This window comes from Apteryx mantelli, chromosome 7 (genome assembly GCF_036417845.1).
Source record: "Apteryx mantelli isolate bAptMan1 chromosome 7, bAptMan1.hap1, whole genome shotgun sequence".
Lineage (NCBI taxonomy): Eukaryota > Metazoa > Chordata > Aves > Apterygiformes > Apterygidae > Apteryx > Apteryx mantelli.
In genome coordinates this window covers 29,287,924-29,315,049 of record NC_089984.1, presented here as the reverse complement: position 1 = coordinate 29,315,049, position 27,126 = coordinate 29,287,924, and the positions used below count along the sequence as shown (strand labels likewise).

At 40.8% G+C, this 27,126-nt stretch overlaps 1 protein-coding gene across 2 annotated transcripts; it reads right to left on the bottom strand.

Annotated features, from left to right (window-relative positions):
* Window positions 1-1,636: 1,636 nt before the first annotated feature.
* Window positions 1,637-26,549, bottom strand: OGA (O-GlcNAcase). Of its 2 annotated transcripts, none has more exons than XM_067300152.1 (16): window positions 26,238-26,549; window positions 22,359-22,410; window positions 21,927-22,024; window positions 20,546-20,676; window positions 19,477-19,648; window positions 17,814-17,912; window positions 17,381-17,665; window positions 16,684-16,842; window positions 14,927-15,537; window positions 14,359-14,533; window positions 10,792-10,877; window positions 9,824-9,928; window positions 8,031-8,116; window positions 6,856-7,048; window positions 3,244-3,403; window positions 1,637-2,452 (listed from the first exon to the last, which is right to left on the bottom strand). In XM_067300152.1, exons 1-16 carry the CDS (start codon window positions 26,422-26,424, stop codon window positions 2,316-2,318), a joined length of 2,736 nt encoding a protein of 911 aa, XP_067156253.1. In that variant the 5' UTR covers window positions 26,425-26,549; the 3' UTR covers window positions 1,637-2,315. The 2 variants fall into 2 exon arrangements, with proteins under 2 accessions (XP_067156253.1, XP_067156254.1); XM_067300153.1 differs by lacking the exon at window positions 26,238-26,549 and adding an exon at window positions 24,355-24,435.
* Window positions 26,550-27,126: the final 577 nt, after the last annotated feature.

The window sequence follows — 27,126 nt, the reverse complement described above, 5'->3', positions numbered from 1 at the left end:
CAGATAAATGTCTGCCATGTAAAGCTGTGCCACTGGAACTAGAGACAAGTTCCTCTGGCAGCTGATTCTGAGGGCCCCCAACACACAGCACAATGCTACATGCACTGCTGAGCCACTTCTGATTCAGGAACCTCATACACAAAACACACATTTCTTATTTACATTCACTTCTCAATTTTTATTCTATTTCTTGCATGGTCTTCAAATACAGTTTTACAGGTCATTTTTTCTGCTACAGATACTGTTGATCTAAAAACAGATTAATGAAAGTGGCATTCCAACCTTAATGAAAATTCATAACCATGAAAGATATGTCAACATATCACTTTACAATCCTAGAATGATGGTATTGGCCTGACATTCCATAGGTTTATACAATTAATTTCTATAATAACAAAGTCATAGGAAGAGAAAATGTGGCAACTCCTTAAAAGCCAAGAAATAAGGCCACAAGCATCCTATGCTGTAATGCTAGGAATCCAGATAAAATAAGTTGACTCTGGCATCCATGAAGAAACAAAACTCTCCCACCTGATAAACCAAGGTATCAGCTACTCAACATGCACTCAAAGCTGTATAAAAACTAGTGGCATTCAGCTCTGACTTACATGAAATTCAATAGCACAACCCCGTACCTCTCTCTAAAAATGAAATGAACTTGTTTCAACTTAAATACTTCGCTACCGCATTAAAAAATTGTTCACATTCTGCAAAGGAAAAAAAAATATCTTGCATGTGACTGCACCACAAGGCCAAATGCAGCATCTCCTTACAGGTTGCAGACAACATTACTGCAGTCTTAATGCCATTCATTATAGGTTGTATAACTTCTTCAAAGCCTATGCAGCTGGAAGCTTATATAAGGAACTGAACTTCCTTTGTGCACCATTGAAAAAAACCCCAGGAAATTTAAAAAGGAAGAAAAAACACAGTTGATGGCAGCTGGTGAAAGGAGCAAGGTACTGCAAGGTGTGTATCATTGGCCAATTACATCTCTGGGACACTGGGACTTTTGTGAAATACCAATTTCACAAATGATGCAACTACCTCACTAGCAGATTCCATACCATACTGACTCCATCACATAGCCAAACATGTCAGACCTGGGTAAAAACATTAAACTCTTGGAACATTTAAAAGTAGGTAACCATTTAAATAATGTGTAAAAATGTGCTTATTGTGGCATTTCTTCTAGAAAAGTTATTTGATACAAATATGCAGGATTTGAAGACCCTGATTTAATCAAACTAGTACGAACAGGCTTTGAAACAGAGAATGTTCCAAGGACAAATCCCAACTGTGGGCCAGCTCTCTCCCACTCACCTTCTTCCATCCACAATTCTGTGCGAATGCCACCAAAATTAACAGGTTTAGCAGACCACCCCGTGAATTGCTGTTTCAGTCCCAGGAGAATGATGATAGCCTCAAGCAGCAGCAACCTTGCAAGAGAACAAACTGCCATCTGAAGGAACGATCCTTTGGGATCAGCACCCCTTATTCAGGATGGTCAGTTTCTAGCCCTGGATATGAGGCACAGTAAAAAAGGTCAGTGCTGAGGACAGATTCGCTCTCCACTGTGGTTTTACATTATTCAAAAGTGCCATCTTGGACCTAAACCATTTCACTTTTCAAAAGAAAAAGTTACAAAAACTGGTAAACAAAAAGTTAGTCGGCATACAGTTAAGTTTATATACACTGAAATTTACAGGTTTTTCATTAAGTGACTTCTGCCACAGACCACTGCACATTTGTCCCTAACAAAGCACAAAGCTTGAACCAATGGTCATTAGAAGTGACAACGGGTCATTGCTTTATCAACAAGCATAAAGATAGTCAAAAATAGAACTGCAGCTACTTATCTTTAAATTTGCTGACTGACACAAGTAATCCCTCCCATTGCTGCAACTCCCAGTTGCGCATCCCCCTATACGACAAAGAAACAAAACTGCATCTTTATAGATACTTCTGACAGAGACCACTGTTCTGTCGACACTTGAATGCAGAAAACTGCCATTGACCACATTGCTGACTGAGAGGGATTCCTCCAAGAAGTTATAGCCCATGCAAGATTCCTTGGCACTTCACACAAGACCAGGAGAGGACAAGGTTTCTCTTTGTCAAAACAGTGTTTTCAGCAGCATTATCCTCTTCCAACAAATTACAGTCTGAATGTGTGATGGGTGATTTTCGCATAGCCCCTTCTACCAAGCTGGCTTATTGCCTGCTTTGTGCAGCTAGACCATATGAAGATCCCCACCACTACCTGCCCAGCTGTTAAGGGACTACAGTACTGGAACAGTTTGCTGTCAAGCACTTCACAGGCTTCTTCCAAGGATAACAACATCCTTTGGAAATCCTTCCATTTTAGCTATTTCAAAACAACCCAGCTTGCTGTAAAATTCCAGAATTCTTTTATCGTCTGGTCTCACTTCACAAAAAGCCCCACGGGAGCCTGAAAAGGGAAAAGAAAGAGAAACACAACAGTGTGGGAGAAGAGTTATTATAATAAGCACAGGCTACAAATATTATTAGATTCCTCATCTATTTCAACATTTAAATCCAATGAAATCACTGATCCAATTCCATGTGAAGCACAGTTAGTGCCAAAAAGAGACCAAATTTATGGCAACATAGCTGACTGTCCCCTAAAGGGACTGCATAATGCAGACATCTTGTCAGTCTCAGCAAACCACCTCCCTCTACACATCTTGTATTTCCCATAAAAGCATACTGAAACTCAGGTGTTGGCTCAGAAAACCGCACTACAAAAAGGCATGGAACTGTGCAAGGGAACTGAACCTCAGGTGCACAGTAAGGCAGACAGCCAAGTGCTTCCCCATATTGAAGGTCTTGGTAATTATTCACCAGGGCATACTGTCACACATAAGAAAAAGCATCACTGCTGCAGCCATAGGGGAAACAAAACATCTGCATGTTGTTCAAAATGCAAAAAGGTATACTCTCACTGACGAATTGCTCCCACAGTTCTTCCTATTTTCTAATTTGCAGGATAACAGCTAAAGCAAAAAGCTTCCTTTTACAGAAGACAATAGCAGAACAGTTAGCTATGTAAAAGCATTTTATAATTATTTACCTAAATAATCTAGGGTGCCAACTATGATAGGAATCAAATACCTCAGGCAAATACAAGACATGTTAGTATTAACCATCCCAAGTTTGCCTAACATCACAAAGCTAATACATAATGAGGAAACAAAAGAATTTCAAGTGCAAGAAGTTTACCATTAGCCTTTAGAGAAGAGAGCAGGCAGGCCATCATACTTTTCGCCACACTTGGATCTGTCACTTTTTTGTGGATATCTATCTTTATCAGTGATGGGAAGTTGGCAAGAAACGATTCGGGCAACACTTCTTGCTCTTCATGGAAGCTTAGCATTATTTTCTGAAGACAATATGGGAAACAGACAGTTAAACATTATTCAGCTTTTCAATTTCATTCAGATTTCTTAAGAGAGTCTGCTTTGCTCAGGGAGTATTCCTCTCAATCAATATGCTTTTCAACTACACCTCTGATAGTCACTTTGTTCCTTACCTGCCGACCAGCTGTCTGTATTCCAAATGAAAGGCAGACTATGGAAGTTTGTCAGACTGTCAGAGAAGGAACGTAAGACTCCTTGCATAGCTTCTCAGTGACCCACACTTCAAGTGAAAGCACCCATAAGCCAAAAGTCAAGGTAGTCTACTCCTTACACTGATCTAGTAACAAAGAGTTTATGCTTGGATATTCTTTATCTTTGCGTTTTACTTAGATAGTTTTAATTGTAAGCGTCCTATCTTTCCACATGTATTCTTCGGCTCACAGCAGCCTGGAAACATCTCTAATGTTCATGCAACTACTTTGAACAATTTGCCCTGACAAAAATGAATTTGTCTGTGGGTTGAGACAAGCCTTGTTGATTACCAAAGGCTCCTGTTGATCACTAAAAGCTATCGTAACCACCCAAAAAGATCGTTGGAGTACGACATCAAACATTAACTTCAGGCAACTCGCATGGGAATGGAACAGTCAAATGAGATAACACACCATGGACAAAGCCCTACTATTTGAAATATACTCAAGTCATTCTTCCTGTTGATTACTGAATTTTAAAACTTTTCTGGGGCACTGGCTCAAGTAAGCAAGACACCTAACTTGGCTTCTTGTATAGACGAAAGCCATGGTAATAACAGTCGAAACTTGGACTTTATCATGGTATCAAAAGCAAGGATCCATAATTAGCAAACCACACATTTTGCAGGTCAAGTTTAAATACAACCCCCTCAAATCTATAAATTACCATCTCCCAAACTCTTGCAATGACAGATCAGGTCTCTGTTCAAAGCTACTACTTCAAGCTGGTTGAATCACTTCAGATTTATAATGAAACCTGTCCCTCTGAGCTTCTCTTTATCACAGCTATAACAAGCACAATCCCACAGCAAACATTCAAAGCTAGACATTCTGGTTTCAAGCGCTAAGGGAAAGATGACAACTGCTTTTTCTAACTATAGAAGAGCTGAAAGAGAGAGAAAACAGGTTAGAGAAGAAAGGTAAGGTGGGGCTATGGAGCAGCCCAATATCAGAGACAATGCATTCATCTTTTGTGATCATCAACTAGCCTTGGGAAAAGCAGATATTAAACTTCCCTGACAGGAACTTGGAAAAAAAACAAGACAGGCTCACAACAGTATGACATGGTAGTCAGAGGACTCGATTTATGCTGTGTTTCACAGAAGGATTTATTTATCCTACAGATTTTGGGCCTCAAGATGTATTAAGTGTACTAGAAAACAAGTGAAGCGTATTAGAAGTCAGGAATTTGGATCAAATGACCTGAAAAGCGTGCAACAGGAGCTTTCAAACCAAAGTGGAGACTGGGATTATCAAGAGGTAAGATGTATATAAAGTAAACCCAACCAATCCTATTCTGTGAGAAAACTTTTCCTCTCCTCACCTTCAATGAGGATGACTTCTGAGCAGTTATTAAGGGTTCTTTGCTTTCCTTTATAGTGCCAAAGGGGTAAATGGAGAAAACCCCAAAGCATCTATCTCAATTGCTAAGTACAAAAAGACTCCCCTGTTTTCCAGAGAACATCTCTCAAACCAAGAGTCTTTAGAAACAGAATTTTCCTGGGGTATTGTACTAACAGCAAAAATCCTGGTGTAATGTACCAACAGCAGAAAATGCTTTTCTGTTCTTATTGCTTGTTCTTAGAAATCTGAAAGGCAAAGCTAGTTCATCAGCACAAAATACCTCCTGCTTTCCCTCTCTGAAGTTTGGCTTTAAACTTCTGGAAATCAATACTCCTCCTCCTCTACTGTACCTACCAGAGCTTTGCTGTGTTTAGTTTGATTTCTTCACACACACTAGCTTTGCTTCAAAATCTGAATTTACTTACTTAAGTTTGAAAGCACACTACTGTACAAATGCAGAAGAATGAACTCACAAAATCTCTAGGCTGTAGAATTAGCTCCACTTCAATAGTAGTGGAGGAAATATTAAGACACCTTCTAGTCAGGTCCACCCTAGAACAGACATTTGGAAAGAACACCATTTGCTGCAAGGCACTTTCTACGTACTTCATTTTTCCCCCCCATCAAACGTGCCTAAAAGTAGTGGCCAATTTTCACAAACAGGGTGACAAATGTCTCATTCAATTTTCAGGAAGCTTTGCTTATGGGAGGGCCTGTGCTCTCAGACCCATAACCTGCATTAAGACCATCTCCATTCTAGTCAAATAAAGCAAGAGCACATTGGCATATCCTGGGTCAGTCCAGATACGCCAGATTTGCGCAGAGCTTGCCGGCAGCGGATTTCGACAACCCAGCAGTCTGATGACAGCCTTTGTATTCGGGCAACTTATCAGAGAGCACTTTCTGGAATGATTTGCTTTTCCTCAAAGAAGCTGATGCAACTGCTCATTGCCCCTGGGCTCCCAGGTGATATTCTGTTCAGATGCTCTTTCCATGCAACCAACACATCCGGTGAGAGGCTGAAGCCTATAGCACCACCAGGCCATGGATGACGGTTTAATTTTTTTTTTTTTTTTTCTTGAATGAAAGAAGGGCTCCTAATTCTTAGGGTAACATGGACTTGTTATGATCACCATTTTTTTCCAAGGTTTGAGAGGGAAGGAGAAAGGAAGTGTTCCTCTGTGCTTGCCTCTACTGGAGCTTTGCCCACAGCTGCTTTAGCATGTAGGCGATTGTCAGCATCTCTTGTTAAGTATTAAGCAACTTTTCTTGATGAGACTGCATCAGCTAGGACTTCTGAGTATTTCTGACACTTCAGTAATAGTCTGGTTTTCTAATTTCTTCCAATAATAATTCAAGATATTTATTCTTAGCACTTGCCATTTTGCACCATTTACAGCCGTCACACTACACAAATAGCTCCAAGATTTTAACATCTAGAACTGGCTTGCTCTTCAATTTGTTCTCCGTACTTAAACTAATTTGACTGTCAAGGGTTAGTCTTACTTGGAACATGGGGAAACTAACAGCTGTTAATTTATTTTCAAAATGCAGTCTTCTCTAGATTAATGTTCTACTTCGGTTTGAAAGCTCCTGTCACTTAGCAGTTCCAAGAAGTCATTGTATACATACTGCATTGATTAATACTAAAGTACATCTCATGGGTGTATTACAGCTCACAGCTGTATCTCATTTGTGGCGAACAATTTTGGTGTCACCACGTAACAGGTCAGATACTATACCCATCAAACACTTCAGAAAAATGCAAATATTGAATTACATGGAAGTGCAATATGCAAAAAACCCCAAAGACTTGCTTTAGAAAAAGAGAGGAATGTAGTTCTGCATACAATTCTGGTCTCATGGGTATATATACTAACCTCTGCTTCAGACAGCTCCTTGTCACTGTTTGGTTTAGTATATTTTTCTTGCATGAAAGGGATCCAAGACATTTTGCATTTTTTAATGAAGGGAGTCACATCAACTGTTCCCAAAGCATAGCCGCATATGCCATCCTCATCTTCTAAGACGAAGCAGTAATCCAGGCTGAGGGTGAGCAGACCTCCCACTAATCTGCGGAAAGAAGTGTCCAAATTCAATCAAAAGAAGGTCACTTTGTTCAAATAGGCTCAGACATTCTAGAGAAAACTCTGGGGTCATCCAAAGCAACAACAGTCCTCCAGCAACAGAATTAGTTTCTAGAAAGTAGTAATTAACAGACTAATCAGACATCACAACTCAGAGTTGAGCAAAATCAGCAGCCCAGGATCCCACAATTTAATTCTATACACATAATGCTTCTGACTCACCAGGCAGACAAACTTCCTTCACCTTCTGCTCTCAGTTTTTCTGCTGCCATCACCTCCCTGTTCTCCTGTTTTCTCTTTCCTTTTTTTGTTATCAGTTACTAGTCTTTTCTTAACCACTTTCCTGTCACTCACAGGGTAGCCTCTTTACAAAGTTCTATCTTAATAAAACGTTCACAAGACCTAGTAAATGCCCAACAAGCTCATGCTAGAGCTCAATGAATTTAATCTGTTTCTATATTGTTTTTAATCTCACTTGTCACCTTTTAAATGTTTGTACAGGTAATGCGTAGCATGTATTACAGACAAAACTCAGGCAGTTGGCTGGCAGAAAGGTCCTCATAAAATGTAATTATTTGAAAAAACAAGCTAACTTGGAAAAAAGAACATCAGAGGACAACTATGGATGACAATTACGGACACTCACATGATATGATACTTTCAAAAAAACCTCAAATAGAATATCATCATGAACAGGTTCCATGACAGGTTTCAGCTGAATCTTTTTGCTAACACTTCACAACAGGTGACTGGAGCACGAACTGAGATATAACTGTTAATAACACTTTCAAAAAATCAAAGAAACCCTTTTTTAATGGCTGCAGAGGGCAGGGTTGTCTATTTTAATTCAAAGGTTTTTTTTAACCCCCCCACCCCCAGCATTTCTTATTCAAATTAAATACAATATTAGGACTTCATCCTTCAGAACGACCTCTGTCAGGTCTCCATCATTCATTCTTAATACATACTTGTCTCCAATTAAGTCTGGTAAACTATGGAAGGGTTGATCAGCTCCATCAGCATACATTTCTCTGCAGATCTTATATACAGATGCCTAAGAAGAGAGAAGAGATGTTTTTCTTGTTCACAAGGCAACAGTCAAATCCAAAAGTTAACAACTTTGTTTTGGACAGATTTCACTAATACCTCTACTGTAACCTAGCATTGGCAGACATTTAAGTTACATGGAACAAAAATATACACTGATAAGAATGTCTTCCTCCCCCCACTTCCCTCCCCTCTTCAAAATTAGCTCTTAAAATAAAAGCTGCCTGTCAAAAAACACTGTGTTTAAGTGCAATGGCCAGGAAAGACAGGCTGGGCATCAGCTTCATGCATGTCATAACACCACAATATTAATCCTGATGGCTGGTTACAACACGCACAGTGAGTATCAATACACTTGATACAAAGTCCCTTTTCCAAATTTCTAATGTTTGAGTAGACCTGCTTCCTATTTAACTAAAGTGAAGGACAGATGCACCCTGACTGATTTCTTCAAGATAAAAGGCTTTTACTGCCTTTCAGCCATAGCAGCTGAATCTCTTTAAAGATCAAACTTTTAGAAGCCACATTTTAAATGAGAAAGGCTACACGTTTCACCAAAATGACTTTCCACTTGGCATGTCTCCAGCCTCCTTTCATAAAAAAGAGATGCCTTCTCAGAAGAGATATTCTTTATGACTAAATATTTTAGTTGTATCACCAATTGTTTAAGCAGCTTAGAAATACCAATTCCATTGCTTATAAAAGAACAAACCAGCTCAGGCACAGTCCTGCATTAAGAGACAGACAGAACAGCACACAACAAAGCTAGCTTAAAACTAGCAGGTAAAAGACATGTCTTCACATGATAGCTTTGTCTTTCTGGTGGGCTTCAAAGTTGAGAATCATTTGAAACATAACTATCTAGGTTGAGTTCGCAGCAATTCAAATGAAACATTTCATCTCAATGTAGCTGCAGAGCAAAGTTTAAGCTACATTAATCCTCACATTGTTTAAATTTGTACCCATGAAGGGTGTTTACTAATTGTTGGTATCAGTTTAAAGTATCCTCTTGCTAAGATAGTGTAAGTGAAGTTGCACTCCAGATCTGTTCAGGGACAGGTGGGGGGGGGGGGGGGGGAACACACCACACATTATCAGTAAAGAATTCATGGTTTGAAAGTATCAGTCTCTCCAAAACAAATCCGATAAAAACCACTCCAAAATCAGATTGAGAAGTTTACAAATATAAGTAAAAAAAATAAGCATGGCTGAATTAGAGTGGGCAATAATTATCACATCTTACAACTACATATTGAGATGCAATATTGATTCAAAGGCATACACTATATGCAACAGCTAAAGTTCTGCCCACATCGCTCTGAGAAAACCAGTAGTTATCAGAATAATTACTGAGTGAACAGATATACGCACACAGCCTCTAAGGTCAACACACTGCATGCGATTGCTCTGCAAGAATTCCACTACCATCACTGAACAGTTTTAATTTGCCTTTCAGAAATAGGGAAAGGGCTCACAGATTAAAAAAGAGGAACTGGGAATCAAGATGGGGGTATAACTATACTATTGCACAGCAGGTTGTTGAACCATAGGCAAGTCACAAGCTTTGTTTTCAGTGACGCTTGCTGTTTGTGCCTTGTGCAAGATGTTGGGATATTTGTTTTTTTAGGAGATGAAGGGACTCAGTAGTAGCCACGGGGTTGCCACAAAATGAAATGCATCATTAGCAACAAAGGCAAGCATCAAAAGCAGTTACCTCATCTTTAGGAAAGTAGGGTCGTATGGTGTACACTTTGGAAGTGGGTGTTAGTGGAGGTGGTTGAAAAAAGAGGTCATTTGCCCCATCAATAGGCAGCAAGCGCTGTGAAAACAAAATATTCAATATGAGCGTATGAACAACAAAACCCATCACTCTTGGGTGTGCACTGCAGACTCCCAAATTAACATTTGCTACTGCAGGCACCCCAGAAGAAGGTGGGGTTGGTATGCTTTACAAATGCAAAGACCTCATCTGAATAGAAAATATCCAATTGGTGTTTTAAAATATACAATTGAAACAGCACATTAATGAGTCTGTTAATCTTATCTGCTTTAACGTACTTTTACCAATCATATCTACACTGTCTCTGTATAAGAACATAGAATGTCAGGAGGAAAGGTTTGGTCTGAAGAGGGTTAACTGGCCAGAGGAGACGCTTTATCCCAAAAGCAATGCGCTGATTCAATTTGCTGCGCGCAGAGCACCTGTGAGGGGGAAAAGTATAGCACTTGAAAAATCCATGAACAAATTCGAACATGGTATAAACAGATTTAAGGTTATTCCCCAATTGAAACCTTTCCAGCAAAATGCATTAAAGCTTTATTTAGAGAGGAACCAAAATTTGCATTGCTATCCCTTTTGCTCATGGAATTCCCATCGGCAGACAAGCATGCGCGCATTGTGCAATTGCGGGCGCAGATAAAAATGCTGTGCGACCTGCAAAGAAACAATGTGAAATGTACAACTAAAGCCGCTGCGCTTCGCATGCGCGTGGGACAGGCAGCATCTCCTTGAGAAATTACTGTAGAAAGGGGAGGAAAATTATTTTAAACCAAGCTGTAAGGCTAATGGGCTTTGGACCAGAAAGCCTTCGGCAGACCAATCCTTCCAGACCTCTGATGTGCAACAAAAGGTTTCTCATAAAACAAAGAAAATGTCATTCAGTTGTGAAGTCATATTGATACCTGGAACTCTCCTGCTAGACCACCTCTAAAGGCCCAGGGTTCTTGGTCTCCACTTAAGAACTGTGCTGAAGATTGACTACGACACCCTGTTGAGATCAGATCCAAGCGGAGAACGTTACGAGAAGGGGGATTTCCTGGGTGTCTAACATGTCCAAACAGCTAACACACACTTGTGGAAAAAGCTCTCTAACTGAGCTATAATTCAGGGCTTTGGGGGAGGCTGTAATAATGTATGATTTGTAAAGATTTGGTGCTCATGCACTAATTGCACTATTCAAGTTTTTGTTCATGTAACAGACTAAAGAATAGGTGAGGTGATTATGATAACACACCTCATTCCAGACTTGAAGGCATGAGAATGGTGCCATGCACAATTACATGAGCTTCTCAGAGCGTACATTATTTTGTATATTTGTGGCAAAAGCATTTGTTTCGTCTATAAAAAGAGCACATCTTGGAAGCCACATGACTCAATAGCTACTATCGTAAATTTAAGCAGCTGAAGACCAAACAAATTCCATTATCACAGCCCCTTGAAAAAAAACTGGACCTTTCTGAAGTCACATTTTAGTACTGATTGTTTAAATCTTGTCAGAAAACCAGGACCGGCAATAAATGCAAAGAGTCTGGAACAGTTAAGGCAGCCAGGAAAGCTGTACAAAATGGCGCTCTTGCAAGAGACTGAACAGACTTGCATAATCCAGGCCATACCTTTACAATACTGCTGGCATGTTTAAAAGCTAAGTAGTGTTAACTAGAATTAATTCACAGTTTAACTAGCACACCCTGCTGGCCACAGATAACACTAAGCTTTGCTCTTTAGTGTCCTGATTTTTCCTTTTCAAGCATATCAGATACACCAGGGTTCCTACTGATCTACCAGCCACAGTAGGCCCATTAAAGTGCTCAGCTTTAGTTTATAATTGCTGTGAAAAGAAACTTCCATTAGCTGTTTGACTTTTAATACTGTTCCACTGGTAGGGCATCACAGCCTTTAACAGCAATTAATATAAATGACACCTCTGACAGACAGTATCCAGAGTGGAGATTTCAGCTACCTGCCTAGTTTTCTGACAAGATGAGCAGCGCAAATACTCTTTTCCTTTTGTGGACAGCAATCTACTTCCTGTTCAAGTAACAGTCCCAGATCAGTACAAACAAGTATGTTGTGCTAGTCAGAGAGTCCCAAAGTGTGCCAAGTTTGACATTTATGACAGTTTAGGAATACTTCTTAAAAACAAACTACCCTAAATATGGTAAATTTCAGAAATGATCCAAGAATCAGGCTTTGAGTTTGGTTTGCTCCCACATTTCGGAATTCTCATGTAAAAAGATACCCTTCACAAGGAGATTTAGTCAGCAACTTGGAAGACAGTATCTGTCTCTCCTTTGAGACTACAACTTAACTAGCACTTCCAATTATTAAAGAGCTGTGTGAATGAAGAGCTGTATAAATGAAAAACATAGTTAATGCCTTAGTCGCTGCGCAAATGTGACTTCAGTTCATGCCTATTGCACAGCTAATCTATCTGAACTGCCTCACAGACAAAACCTTTCCATTTTAATTAATTAATGACGACGCGCTGTGAACATCTGGCGCTGTCCATCCAATAGCAGTAGAAACTTGTGCTGAGGATTCTCCCATCTGTACACAATGGGGAAGAAGACAATAGAAGTCGTTAGTAATCCATAGTACTGTACAGCCACACTAATTTAAGGGACTGAATGCTAGCTGGACTTGGGAGGAGAGGTTAAGAAAATGAACTTTCAGTGGACCATTGAGCACACCGTTGTGAAAACTCATTGTTTGGATTTGTAACATTCTTAACTTTTATATATCTTTTATCAGATATCTTGCTCTGTATGCATTTATACTAGTTATAAAATGCAAGCTAAAGATCAAAACATCTCTCAAAAAAGCATGATTAGCATAAGGCTATTAAACTGCACATGTTAAAAACTCTTAAAATGAAAATTTCAACTACCTAATGCCAGCTTGAGTCCTGGAACAGAACAGTGCCAGAGTTAACAGAGCTACAGTTTTCTAATGTGAACCACTCCAAATATTTGGTGCATTATTTAAAGACTTGGACCCAATTTCACGGGGACTTTGAAAACAGTTTCAGATGAAATCAGGGAAAGCAGTAGGTAGTTCAGCAATTCCAAGATGAAGTCCTAAGTTGGGCCTTCAGTGTTTTGAGGTTACCAAAATCAGTCTCCCCTTTAAAAAGTTTCAGCCTAGATTTTTGAACAGATCAAGTTAGCGAAATGAGAGAGCATTCTTTCTGGTTAAACGTCAACATACAACAAGAGTAGCAGGTTGGGGGAGTTGTGTTACACTGGTCCTAAAAATGCACAAAATAAGCCTTTTAAAACAGCACTAGGCAGAGATGTTAATACACTACAATGCTACTAAGTCTTGTTCCCAAGCTATTTTTTTCCCCCTGTGCTTTGCAAAAGGCAGTCCTAAAAGCTCATCTCATCAGCCATACATATAGGGACCGGATATTTAATCAGCACAAAACACGCAAGTTGTAGAGCAGGGACTGACTTGATGATTTAGCAGGTCTTCCCTATCCCTACATTACATGACTATTTAAACCTGACAGGGTTTAAGAGTATGATTTAAAGACAATCCAAACACTAGAACTAGACCAAGGCTGTGTAATGGTTAGCCACTGTGAGGTTTGTGACAGCTACAAAAAGTGTGACATGAGACCATCAGCGTTGCTGCCTGCTGTGTATGTCAAGCAAGTCCACAGCATATTCCTTACAGTTGGATTGAAACCTGAAAGTGAAATGAGGTCACTAGAATTACCCAGGCCATGCTGGTGCTATCTGCCAACTTAGGATCCCCCAAAAAATCCTTCATTAAAAAAAAAGCAAAAAGACAAAAAAAAGGAAAAAGTGTTTCAAGATCTGATTAGGTCTCAGACTAAATCTGTCTAGAGAGCTCCACAATTTCCACCCATTACCAAAAAATATATAAATTAAAAAAAAAGTCACTTGGAAGTGCTTAAAGGAAATCATTTTGCACCAGAATAGCCTTACGCTAAAGCTCGCATGCGCACAGGGCTGGGAGGATCGGCTTCCTCTTGGCCAGGCCCATTGAAAGGTCGCTTCTGCAATTGTTCTGTTAAAGACAGCAATAACGTTATCAAGACAGAGCAAGCAGCAGATGGCTGATGTGGTCACATTTCGTAGTGTCATTTCCAATCATATATCAGGAAATCCAAGGAGCTACATGGTATAGTCCAGTGTGCATTCAGTCAGAGTAAGTTAAAGTAAACACTTACGTGTCAGATGAGATTCAAGTTTCATTAGCCCAGGAAGAAAAAAATCAAGGTCTCCAATCTTAAGCATCCAGCAGACGTCACTTATAATACCAAAGCAAAAATCACAGGAAGCATTGCTTCAAATAGCGAGGCAGGAAAACCTTTAAAAGAGGGTCAAACCAGACCCCACATCCAAGAAAACATATTTGCCTAGTGCTTTGTTTTCCTCGTGGGCTAATTAGAAAACAAAAAATATACTATCTGGCATTGTAGTGGCTCCCAATGCACCTACCTAACCACTGCACAAAAGATTTCACCATTGACATAATACTCTTGATATCCCAGACGTAGGAGTACATATCGTAAAGGATTGTCCTGTTGGCGCAATTGGAGAGGCGAGTGAACATTCCCATCACCAAGCTGCACATCTCTTCAAATTTGGCTGCTCGGTTACGCCATTCTTCTATCTACAGATGGAGGCAAAAGATCCACAAGATCAAACACAGCCTTCTAAGGAGAAGAGAAACTCTAAATAAAAGGAAGACTATACAATTCTATATTTCATTTTACCAGCATGGACTACCATACTACACTCATTGGTATTCTCTACTGTTGTTACAACAAGTGAGGCCAGTGAGTGGATCGCTTGTCAAATGCAGACACTAAACTGCCTTTATAGCTACAGGGCTTAACAGAGTGGATTCCACAGGAGGAATGGAAGTTATTGTCACCTGTGGTTAATTATACACCACCCATCAGCTTCTAGAAAATGAAATACCATTCTTTATTACAGACAACAGATTAACATTGCTCACAATTTAATGACTTTAAAATGAAAAACGAGATCAGGTCACACTCACTTTTTCAGCATCCTTTCCTTTGCAATTAACACTGACAACACTGCTATTTGCTCTGAGCCACTGGAATTCTCTCAGCATCTGTGCACCTTTGGGCCCATGTTCATAGGGAAGGTAAAACAAGTCAGCAAGAAGCTGCAAATCCTCTAAAGTCACTGGTTCTACTGTGTAGAGAGGCTTTTCATTTGGCCCAGGCACAAACTGGTCTTTATTTATTTGCTCATCAGTCTGCATAGGGGCAATGTCACTACCAGAGTCTTCCTGCATAGACATCTCTGGGGACTTAGATTCAGCTATGCTCTCTTTATCAGTATCCATTGGTTTTAACTCCTCTGCCATCTTTGCTTCAGCGATATCTGTCAGTATCTGATTAGTACTCTTGTCTGTGTCATCTTGTTTTTCCACCACCATGTCCATTGGTTCCTCATCAGACTGCTTCTTCTCTTCCTCCTTTACCAACGCTGGGGACTCGCTGCTCAGTGCTGCCCCCTGACTCATGATGGGTTCTTGGTAAACTGTGGTAACCACAGTTGCTGCATTTAAAGAGGATGGTGCCACCAGAGGCCCTACATCCCCTACTGCAGTTTTAGCACCACTGTGGGCCACTTGCCTACCTGAGAATAAGAAGAAACAAGTTTAAAGTTTTCAGTATCTGCCAACTAACATTCATCCATGATTTGCAGAAGTCATTGATCTGAATCTGCTGCCAAGGCATCTGATCAGTGTATCCCCCTTTTGTCACTTCGCCCGTTCACTTCTGTCATTGTAGTTTTAACTATAGACTTTGTATTTTGGCAAGCTCCCCCTCTGCATAACTGATAAGCAAAGATAAAGGGGAAAAAAAGGCTAAGGAAGTTATTTAACATTTATACACTTCCAGCAGCATTTCTGACTATGACACCAGAATAAAAAGCTTTCAAGGTTAACCTTTTTTCCTCTCAATCAACTGACTTGGTAAAGCTTTATTTGGATACAGGGTGCACTTCAAAATAAAAGGATACATGTTTAATTGCTTCCATTGCAAAAAATGTCTTTTAACCTGGGGGAGGTAAAGAAATGAAGGATGATGATAGCTTAACCAGTGCTCTTCACCCAACGTTTTTACTGCAGTTGGGAAATGTTTCAAACTCTGCAGATATTCAAAGGCGATAACTACACGCAAACAGAGTTGCAGGGTGGGCAGAAGAGCAATTCATCAGCAATTATCAGAGAAGGGCAAACTGACAGGCCCAAACCCACATTTGACAGAAATAGACTTTACTTCAGATCCCAAGCTCCCAGTGCTACAAGAACAAAGGTGTACAAATGCTGAAAAGAGCTGGTTTCTGTAGACAGAAACTCAGAAAAATAAACCCAGCTGAAAACAACTGGAAGAACATGGACATCCTCTGGGGCACCACTAATGTTTATAGTAATCCAACATCCACTTCACAAAAAAAATCCTTCCTATTCTCTCAAAACCCATGAAAGCTTAATAACAACTGAGACGAGTAAGATGCACAGACTTTTCTTTCTTGTATCAGAAGTGCTAAAGGGTCACACTTCAAAGTTGTTTCTGCTAATCAGTCAAGGCACTACACACATATTGTAGAATGTCACACTTTTTTTTTTAAGGTTTCCCCAATAAGATAAGTAGAAAATACTTCCACTTGAAAAGTATACAAATTGAGATCTGTAAAACAGTTTTAGTCTAAATGCAAGTCTTGAACATTTAGTCACATTTTTCTACCAACACCAGAATGAAACCAAATCCAACTCACTGCTGTATTGCTGAGGTACCCCAAACTCTTGCAGCCATTCTGTTAAGGCCAACTTCAGAGCCATTTGCGGGCTGTAAAGAACATCCGTTTCAATATCTTCATCACTCCCCTCGTTTTCCAGTTTAATCTGGATAGAAACTGTACTCTCTTCAGTATCAGCTACAGAGACAAGTTGAAAAAAGTTATCATAGAAGTTGCATTTGACATAGAAATGACATGTTAGACAAGGCACCCAGGAACTATCTAACAGCCTTACTTTGCAAAGGGCAAGGCGTTACATCCCATTTACATATAATGGAAAATTATGGTTACCATCAATGTCAGCACAGAAACAGTACACAGAGACTCGATATCCCGGCATTCAGTTTCCCTTTTGACCTGAATTGCTTCTATCCCAATCAAGTGAAATTCACGGACACTTATAATGTTGAATTTATGCCATTCAAAATTGTTTGCTGAGAGCACTTTTTATACAGCTGCAGATACATCTCAAGACTAAGCAATTCTCCAGTAGTTCTCAAGAAGTCAACAAAACAACCTGAACGCTTGCTATCTCTCAGGCAATTGTCCCACACCTACAGGATAGAAAATGCTAAGTGATCTCAAAAATAGTTGGTACAGGAAAGGTTGGAATAATCAGAAAGCACTATGACTTATATGGTTAAACAGGTGTCCCAGCACAGTTATGCATACTTACTCATCACCACATCTTTTCTCACTCCATTCATGTTAGATTTGTACCAGGTTGCAAGTGTGTGAATAGCAACATAATTGGCTTCAAATTCACAGTTTGGATTGGTCAGAACTCCCTTTAGTCGAGGGATGAGCTCAGTTGACCGACCTTTGTAAGGCCCAAGAAAAAGCCTCTTTTGATCATAATCATTAGCATGAATGTTATCCCAGATAACTGGTGCTCTCCTGATTATCTTTGAAACTTCTTCAATGGACTCTACTGGAATGTCTTTGGATACAACTTTCGGACCTAAGAGTGAAACAGGATAATCAGAAGGCTTTGCATATATTTGAAGAGTCATTCCCCCCCACAAAAAGTAGTAAGACAGTTTATTTACTAAATACATATGATAAATAATATTGACACCGTAACTGAATTCAAGGAATACTATTTTTACCTGTCCATAAGACATCAATGCCAGGAAGCAGCTTTTCTCCTACAGTCCGTAAATAAGGAGATTGGGCAACATTTGGATAGCAGAAAGTTCCACAGTACTCTGCATGGGGGAAAAAAGAAAGTTACTACTAGCAGAAGGATGCATACATGTGAAAACATACCCAACTGTACGATGAACACATAGAAATTTTAACTTGAACATCATCACACAGCAAGGACTTTTCTGTGTAAATATATTTCATGTTAAGTATCTTCTTTCATTTTCAACTTGCCATCTGTTAGTTCAATACACCTAATTCTGTTCTTACAAGTGAGTAAACAACTGCCTACTTATGTTTTTCAGGTTACTCATGATTTTTTAAGTCTCATCCCATATCTCCACCTCCATTTTTCAGTCACCTTTCCCAACCTATTCTATGGTCAGAAGGCTAAATTTACTTCTTAAAAACAGGGAAAACACTTGGTAATTGCTTATTCGCCATCTAGCCCAGAAGTACAAGAGAGGAGAATCTGTTTTAGAATTTGTCATAAGCAACACTCAATTAACTGAGTTAGTTTTATACAGTTACAACTGTAATATCATGTAGTCTGTGGCATTAAGAAGTCACAATACAACTAAAAGTTGGCATGACAGGGGAGAAAGCAAGGCAGCTCCACCACATTGAGAAAATACTACCCTTTGAAAAGAAAAACCTCAATATAATTAGTCAAAAAAGGCCCAAAAGTCTAATGTACAATTAAAAAGAATATTTATATCAATGCTCCTTAGAATAAAGACCAGAGAGAAAAGAAAGGATTTATTTAAAATCAGACAAATATCAAAATTTGGAAAAAAAGCATAGTAAATCCCGTAAACAGAAGTGCGGGCTACAGCAGACAATATGCAAGACAACTAGAAATCCTGAGACTGACTACAGAGTGCAAATAGCTAAAACGATTAAAACCAGAAGATGTGGTTCTTTGAAGTTAAAGATGAATACTGCAACAGAACTAAACTACTACAGCATAAGGGGATAAAGTAAGTAATTAAGAATGACAACAACATTGCTCCTCAACTAAATTTTCCTTGCATGAGTCCACACCACTGAGGAGACTAATACCCTTCCCTACAATGAAACACTCTGCAATACAAGAGGAAGCTCACAAAAAAAAAACCCCACAATAATAATAATAAAAAGACCAGACCTGAGAGAGAGTCATGTGATTTTCCAAGACATTCAAAAAAGTAACTCGTTGACTAGTGAAAATGGGTAACCTTATTAAAAACAGGTACTACTGAAAAAAAGTGTTCACAGTAAGTGCTGTAACTCTTATTTTAAGAAAATTCTAAGTAACTAATAGCAAGCCTGGTAAGAAATCAAGAAGTAAACAGACTTTGGTACAAACAAAACAGAAGTCTTTGTTTAACCTGGTTTCTAGCTCAAACTTCCAGAGTCCTTATATAGAGCTGCTTTCCTAACTAGGCATTAAGCCTTTCAGGGACATGTATATCTGGCATAGCCTCTAGTATAATTACTTGAATTTTCTTCATAAGTCAGTTCCTGCAAACTAGCCAAAACACTCTTTAAAGCAGTGATAATATCCTCAACCAACCTTTTAACCAGTAAGATAAAAGCCTCCCTCATTTATGTTAAGATTTAACTGAATTATTCATGTTGTTTTACCTGTAGGGCAGAACAGGAATGTGTCTGGTTCTCCTAGATACTGGTAAATTTCATTTGTGATTGAGACCTGGGCATGAGCAAAGGAACTGAAAACTTCTTTGTCTGCTGCACACATGTTGTGATCAATATCATCAAACAGCAGTGCAAAAGATCTGCAGCCAAACTGGGAAACCTAATGTGAGAGACAAGAGAAAAAATTTTACATTTTTTTAGGGAACCATAGAAAATTTTAAAGCTACTTTGCCTTTATAAAAGGATCAAACACCTCAAAGATTAGAGCCATTTCATTTGAGGAATCATTATTCAGTTTATAAATGTGTAGCCTAAAACACTCCCCACAAAGCGTATCACACCTATACAAAAGTCAAAGCAAATCCACAGTATCTTAATAAGTGTGCAGTGCCAGAGCATGAAAGCTGCATGTTGGAATACTTCCATTTCCACAGTGTAGATTGCAAATTCAAAATCCTCTCCAAGAAAGGAAAAACTACAGGAATTGGGGAGGGAGGGTAGGAGAAGCAAGACAGGCTTTGGCATCTATTCACAATGAATGCCTGTCTCTGACCCACCACTGTTTTTCTCAAAGATGCCTCTAAAGACTGGCAATCTGTTCCAGTTTTTGCAATCCAAAGCTGATCTCACCAGACAGACAGCTGGAAAAGAGCTCACTCTATAACAGCTTTTGGACAAAGGACAGGAGTTAATTATGAGAACAAAGCAGTACATGCATGTCAGGTCTGCCTCCAATGTGCACAAGAGTTCTTGCCTTGGAAATGCATCTTAGCTTCAGGGCCCTAACACACTTTGGAGACAAACTCACAAGAAAGCCTCCAGAAAGTGGTACAAGATCGGATAACTTACCTATCTAGATGATCACCAACCATTTGTACAATGCAACCTGAATGTTTGTTTCATTGGAACATACCCATTTGTATTGCTCGCAGAGGTGTCCAAAGTAACGCTGACATTGAACATATTAAAGCAGTAGTAAAAATCTCAGAGCGAGCCAGATACTGAAATTTTCAACTTAAGCAGCACTGCAACTCTAGTAAGTTCATGCAGCACTTACTTGGTCCAGCTTGCGTTTCAATGTGGATACTTCTTTAGGATTCGAGAAAGTGATGTCAAGTCCAGGCGAGATTGCATAGATGAATTCTATTTCATGTTCTCGTGCAGCTGATATCAGAGTCATTAGCTGCTCTAGAAATCAAATTCAAATATTTCAGAAGGGTTCAACAATAAAAAATTAAGATGTCATTATATGTAAGTTATAAAAAGCAGATGCCTGTTCTACCATACACCAAAAAAAGTATAAAAAAACAAACAAATGAAATAAAGATCAAGATATCTGCTGGAATGCCTAGAAACTAATGTAGCAAAGATCACCAAAATATTTTCAAGAGTTCTCAGAAATTATGCCAAAAACAATGTGTTAACTGTCCTGGTATTATTATTCTCTATTTTTCAATTTTTAAAGACACTTAAATATTCTCTTGATTTCAATGCCGTGTGACAAATATGGATGCAGTCTGCTTTTGCAGCACGCATGCCAACTGCTCTAAAACTGTTACTCATTTTTTCCATTTTTTTCCACACGCACTAAGAGACAATCCAATGTAGTAACATCACCCTGCATGATTGGTTCATATACTTTTTGTAGGGCTAAAGCTCAGGACACAAGGAAAAGGACATTTTTAACATCACTTGGCAGAAGCAGTTGCTTTAAGTTGCTGAAATTTAATTCTCCACACAATTAACGAAGACAATTATTTTTAGAGTATTAAACCACCTTTGTTGTTTTTGGCAATAAGCTTGCAGTATCCTTTAGATTATACTTCTACAGTGATTCAAAGTGGCCTCCAAGAGGGATTATTTAATTTCAAGAAGGTATCATGTTTCCCCTCACTCAAGGAAAATGATAATCCCACAGGCTAATAAAACACCATATATCCTGTAAAAGCCTGAGGTGGATAAAAAGCCTCACAGCAGCTTACACAGATCTTTATGTTCTGACTAAATAGCCAGGAGCTTGCATTCTCAACTGGTACTCTCTTCGTTGAGACAAGCAGTTAATGAATCACATAAAAGGGCATGCTACTCTCTCAATCCCCCCCCTTTTTTTTTTAAATCATTTCTACTTTATAATATGGCCCAGATGATCAAGAGCCAGAGGGATAATTCTAAGCAACTCTTTCATAGAAAAAAGTAAATCCCAAAAGACAGTCTTAAAAGCAGTCGTAAAAATTGTCTGTATTGCCTGTATTTAAAAGAAGTAAATTCACGCTTGTACCAAAAGCTCCATTAAAAATAGCTGCAGGGTATTCAGAACAGGTCTCAGGATTCACCTTTAGAACTGGCTACTGTGATTAAACAGACAAGCACGTGTAGCAGCAACCAACTCATTTAAAAGCTGCTTATAGAAAACGCAGAGGGGAAATAAAGGCAATTACCTGCTTCTTCCACAGAATACATTTCTCGCCAGAACATCCTGTGCTTGTAGTCATCCTTTGGAGCATACAGGTATGTATTTAGTCCCCATTTCTGAAGTCTATAAGCACAGAAAAAAGGCTTCATTGACAGAGTAATCTACAAATCCAGACATTGTATATTTTACTTGATCTAATCCTTAGTTTTTGGGGGGTTTTTTTTTGCTTCATTCAGCATTGTGTTATACTATTAAATCACTATAACTTTATGTACATCTGATACTGGAAAAATCCAGAGCAGTTAGACAAGATGGAAAGGTGAATACAAATCCCCAGAATACAGATGATATGCAAAAAGCTGCTCTAGGTTAGAACAATAAGTCTGTTCAGACCTAAGTGGAAGATTATGATTATATTGTGATGGAATGCGCTGCAGTGAGAGGAAGCACGACTTGCCTTCTAAAAAGTTCTTTCCTCTGCTCCATAACCCAAGGTCTTCCATAAAATCCTATGGGAAACAAGATTAAAATTGTCCAGTTAGATGTCAGATCATGCCTGTTCTGTGAAACATTATATTATAGCCCACCATTTTCTTCCTCTCCCCCAATAAACTATTTCTGCTACATTCATCAAAAAGCCTCCCAAAGCAGGAAGAAAAAAATAGCTAGACAATATCAGGAAAGTGTAATAACCTCAACTGATCTAAATTTAAAATGCAATTATAACTTATTTAATTTATTATGATCTAGGGTCTGATATTTTTTGCCACTGAAGCAATTAATTTTCCAGAATCCAAACTGAATTCCTGAGCAGATGCCCTTCACAAGTCAAGTCAGCAATATTATAAGGGCAGACTGAACAGTCATAACCTAATTATCACTCCAGATGCCTACAAAATAGATTTAATTCTAACAGGAATACTGAAGAATTCTGAAAATACTTACCAGCTCAAAAATGCTTAACTGGTGATGCAGACCATAGTTCTAAATACACACAGAGTATGTAAATACGTATTGAGGTAGATGATGTGTAATTAAATCATGTGTAAGTAAACAAAATACAAAGGATTTGATTCCTTTTATTCACATTAAGAGGCTCCCTAAATTTTATTTCTCAATGCCCACATCTTCATAAGTTAAAACTATGTATTTGAATAATCACACAAAAGCACCTACCCAGGTAATTTTAGAATAGGCTATATTCAAAGTCATGTACTTTGGAAATTCAGTTTTAACTTTTTAACTACTTCTGGTTTTAAATCTAATCCTTCCATTCTGGAAGCATAATACTTTAAAAAGCACTCAATTCGCTCTTATTCATGTAAATTCACTTAGACTTATGTGCAAACAGCTCAACCACTCAATTCACTCTTATTCATGTAAATTCACTTAGACTTATGTGCAAACAGCTCAACCACAAGTGGGCAATTCAAAACAAAGCTTCAGCTTGGCAGTCTGCAAAGACCCAAGACTAAAATAACAGTGCAATTTAATAAGCTCTTGTTTTCAAATAGCATGGCCACTCTAAACGATGAATGATGCTACCAATATACAAAGCTCACAAGCACACAACATCAGTTCAGAGGTAGATAATTTCCCCATTTCCAGAGCTATTCACCACTGTAAGTCTGTAAACATTTGGTTTTAAGGAGGTCAAAAAATCCTCCTACAACCTTTCAAAACTCAAAGCTGATGCAACTGAAGCATTTTCTATATATTAACAAGTATTTCAGTTACCTGTTTAAGTGAACAGTGTTCGTTTTAAGCAGCTCAAATCAGGCTCAAGTTTTAAGAATTAGTCTCCTAAGAGCGATCTTAGGCTAACTGGCGCCACGACGTGGCAAAGCCGAGTAACTACCACTTCTTACTGAAACTGCCAAGTGACAAATGGAGGACGGTTAAAGGGAAGAGCAAACAAAAGAGAGCAGTTGCCAGGCATAAAACCCATCAAGATTATTTCACCCAGAACAAATTCTTCATTTCCATTAGAGTCACCCAATTCTGCTCAGTGCCAGTGTAAGGGAGCTCAACAACCCCAAAAGGGAATGAATTACTGTGGCACCTCATCAATATCACCTATGCCTCATAACGTGTTCAGAATGCTTTACCAATATGACAGCACTGTTTCAGAGCTAGTGACAAGAACAAAAAGCAACTAAATAGAAAACTGAAGAGAACATGCTAATCTGAAGTGATACAATAGCTATATTTTCATCTGACATTTCTTTGACTACTGATGTCATCAGCTGATGACAGCACTTGGATCTGACCAACTAAAATCAACTTATTTTTATACTATCACCTCATGACTGTGTGTCAGGTTAATACAAACTCAACATAACACTGCAAATACTTCATCCCAGTTACCATGCTCTTCATCACTAAATGCCAGGTTGTCCTGGAGCCAGAGCACCAGAATTTCTTATCCAGGACTCTAAAGTCTTATTACTCACAAAATGGTGCATCCAATGTGTCATATCCTCTTTACACTCCTGGAGCGCATATCCTGTATTTTTGCCCAGATCTTCAGCATTCTTGATGAAAGGCAGAAATTTCGCTTATTGCCATGTTTCCCCACTTTCCCTCCTTTTCTGTCAAAAAAATCTAGATTCTCCAACTCATTGCTTTAATCACATCATACCACTACTGTCTTAACTGCTGCATATAACTACATATAACTATTTATCTGCATTTCTGAAGTTAATCCCAGTTATTTCACTTATCCCCATAGTTTCTCTATGTCACTAAGAGACTGACATTTTCACCCACTACTGTTTATCTCATCCATCGCAATTGCTTCTTTCTTTATGCTCCTCTAATCCTTTTTTACGTACACATATTAATATTAGATTGAAAGCTTCTTTAAGTGGGGGCCATTTTCTTGCTTCGTGTTACATGCAGAAGGGTCAAGAACATTGACCTTTATAGCAGTTGCACCAAAATATAAAACTAAGATGGTCAGTAATTTAATTAAAATGACTGGAAAAATGATTATGTTAACCAAGGATCTTGATATCATCCCTGAATGAACAGCTGATCACACAGTCAGGTTATATTAGCAGGAGTAGGAGAAACTGCATTGTTACTGTCTATACGTGCATCTGTTCACTGAACCTAGTCTCCAGAGCTTTCAATCTGACATCTTCCTTTAGAAAGTTTTACTTTAATAACAAAGCCAAGACACCTCTCTCCAAACTGACTGTATGTAAGTCTGAATAAGTGCTAAAAAAATAAAAACTAAGGTGAAAATTAGATTAACTGGGGCTAGTGCACCTAACACAGTGACATTTGCTGCAGCCAAATGGTCTTTTTTTAAGATATGAACAAAAGGCATTCTGCAAGCAGTGCAGATACTGACATTGATAAACAGCCTGTTTCACCATTCCGTTTGTTAACTGTTTTGTTCTCCTCCTGGACATTTATTATGGGTTTAAAAATAATAGTAATCCAGCCACGGGAATTTAAGATAATTCCAAATCAGCTATTATGTAGGGAATAAACCATTCTTTCTTTCTGGCTTTCAAGTATCTACCTTAACCAATTTGTCAGAAATGCAAATACATTCTGTAGTTACTGAGAAATGCAAAAAGAGTCCCTTTGTGTTGCAGAAGCTGCAACAATTTAAACATTTTAATGCCACAAATATGCCAACAGACAGAAGAGGCCTGTTCTATACTGCAATTAAAACGGCAAGCTACAACACCATCGTAGAGAGAACAAGGGGATACTTAATGCCAGAACAGATGTCTATGGAGTCACCTATTCCCTACCCAGGGAACTGAGCCTCTGGCACGCAGGAAGCGCATGTACAGCTAGGATAATCGCACAGCAGCTCTGCTCTCCTCCCCCCTCCTCCCTCCAAATCTCCCCCTTGAGACACGTACTAACAAGTGAGCCACCGCACGGCCGCAGCCTCCGTGAGGGCTGGCGGGCCCGCAGGGGGTGCCAGGCCTGCCCGCACCTCGCCAAGCAGCTGCCATCAGAGGGCACTCCCTGCTCAGCAGCTCCCAGCGCCAGCCCGGGGGCAGGAGCCCCGCCCGACAGCCGCCTCGCCTCGCCTCCCTCCCCCCCGCCCGCTCTCGCGGAGGCAGCCCCAGCCAAAACTGCGCACCGCCCGCCCGCCAGAGCGGGCTGCGCAGGGGCCCGGGGCGGGGGGACGGGGCCCCCAGGAGAGCGGAGAAGCAGCAGCAGCCCCGCGCAGGGGCCGCCCCCCTCCCGCGTCTCCCGGGGAGACCGCAGCCAGGCCGCCCCCGCGCTGCCGGGGAGGCCGCCCCCACCGCCGCCACCGTCTCCAAGGGCTACCGCCTCCCCCCAGGTCCCCCCCCGCAGCTCTTACCTTCCACGACGCCGCAGAGGAAGCGGCGGGAGCCCAGCGCGGTCTCCGTCTCTGTGTCGGTCTCCTCGCCCCCGGGGAGCGGCGGCGCGGCAGCGCCCGGCGGCTCTAAGGGGGCGCCGGGCACCCCGGCCGCGTTGGGGCTGCCCTGGGGCTCCTCCAGGGCCGCCTGCCCCTCCTTCTGCACCATCCTGCCGCCCGCCGCCAGGACCCCCGCTCGCCGCGCCGGGCCGGGCCGGGCCAAACCGAGCGCCCCTTCCCCCCGCCGCCCTTTGTCTCCGCCGCTCCGGGCCGCCGCCGCCGCCGCTTCCTGTTTACGGGGCCCTGCGCCTGCGCGGCGAACCGGCCCCAACCGGTCGGCACCGCTCCGCCCGCAGCCCGGGGACACGCAGAGGCACCGCGGCGGGGCCGAGCTGCCGCCGCTGCGCGGAAGGACGACGCGGGCCGCCGCGGCCTGGCGCCCGCGCTGCCGGGACCGCGCGGCTCGAGCGGGAACAACGGACTGAGGCGAGGGAGTTACCTCAGGCAACGGGCAGGCGGCGGAGGGGGGAGCCCGCCCGCGGCGCATGCGCGAAACGCGGAAGGGCGCCCACTGCGCGTGCTCGGAAGGCCCGCGGGGGGAGGGGCGAGGCCGCGGCGCCTCAGGGCGCCTGCGCGCTGTGCTAGGCCGTGCCCACTGCGCGTGCGTGAGAGGCCCCGGGGAAGGGGAGAGGCGGCAGTGCGGCAACACGCAGGTGCGGGGTGGGGGAGGGCGCATGCGCGGTTGGCTTTGTGTAGGGAAGCGGCGCTGAGGGGGGAGGGCGAAAGGGTGGGGAAACGAAGTGTTTACTTCAGCTCTGCGCATGCGCCTAGGGGGGGCGGCGGGGCGCCGAGGCCCCGGCCCGGCGGGCGC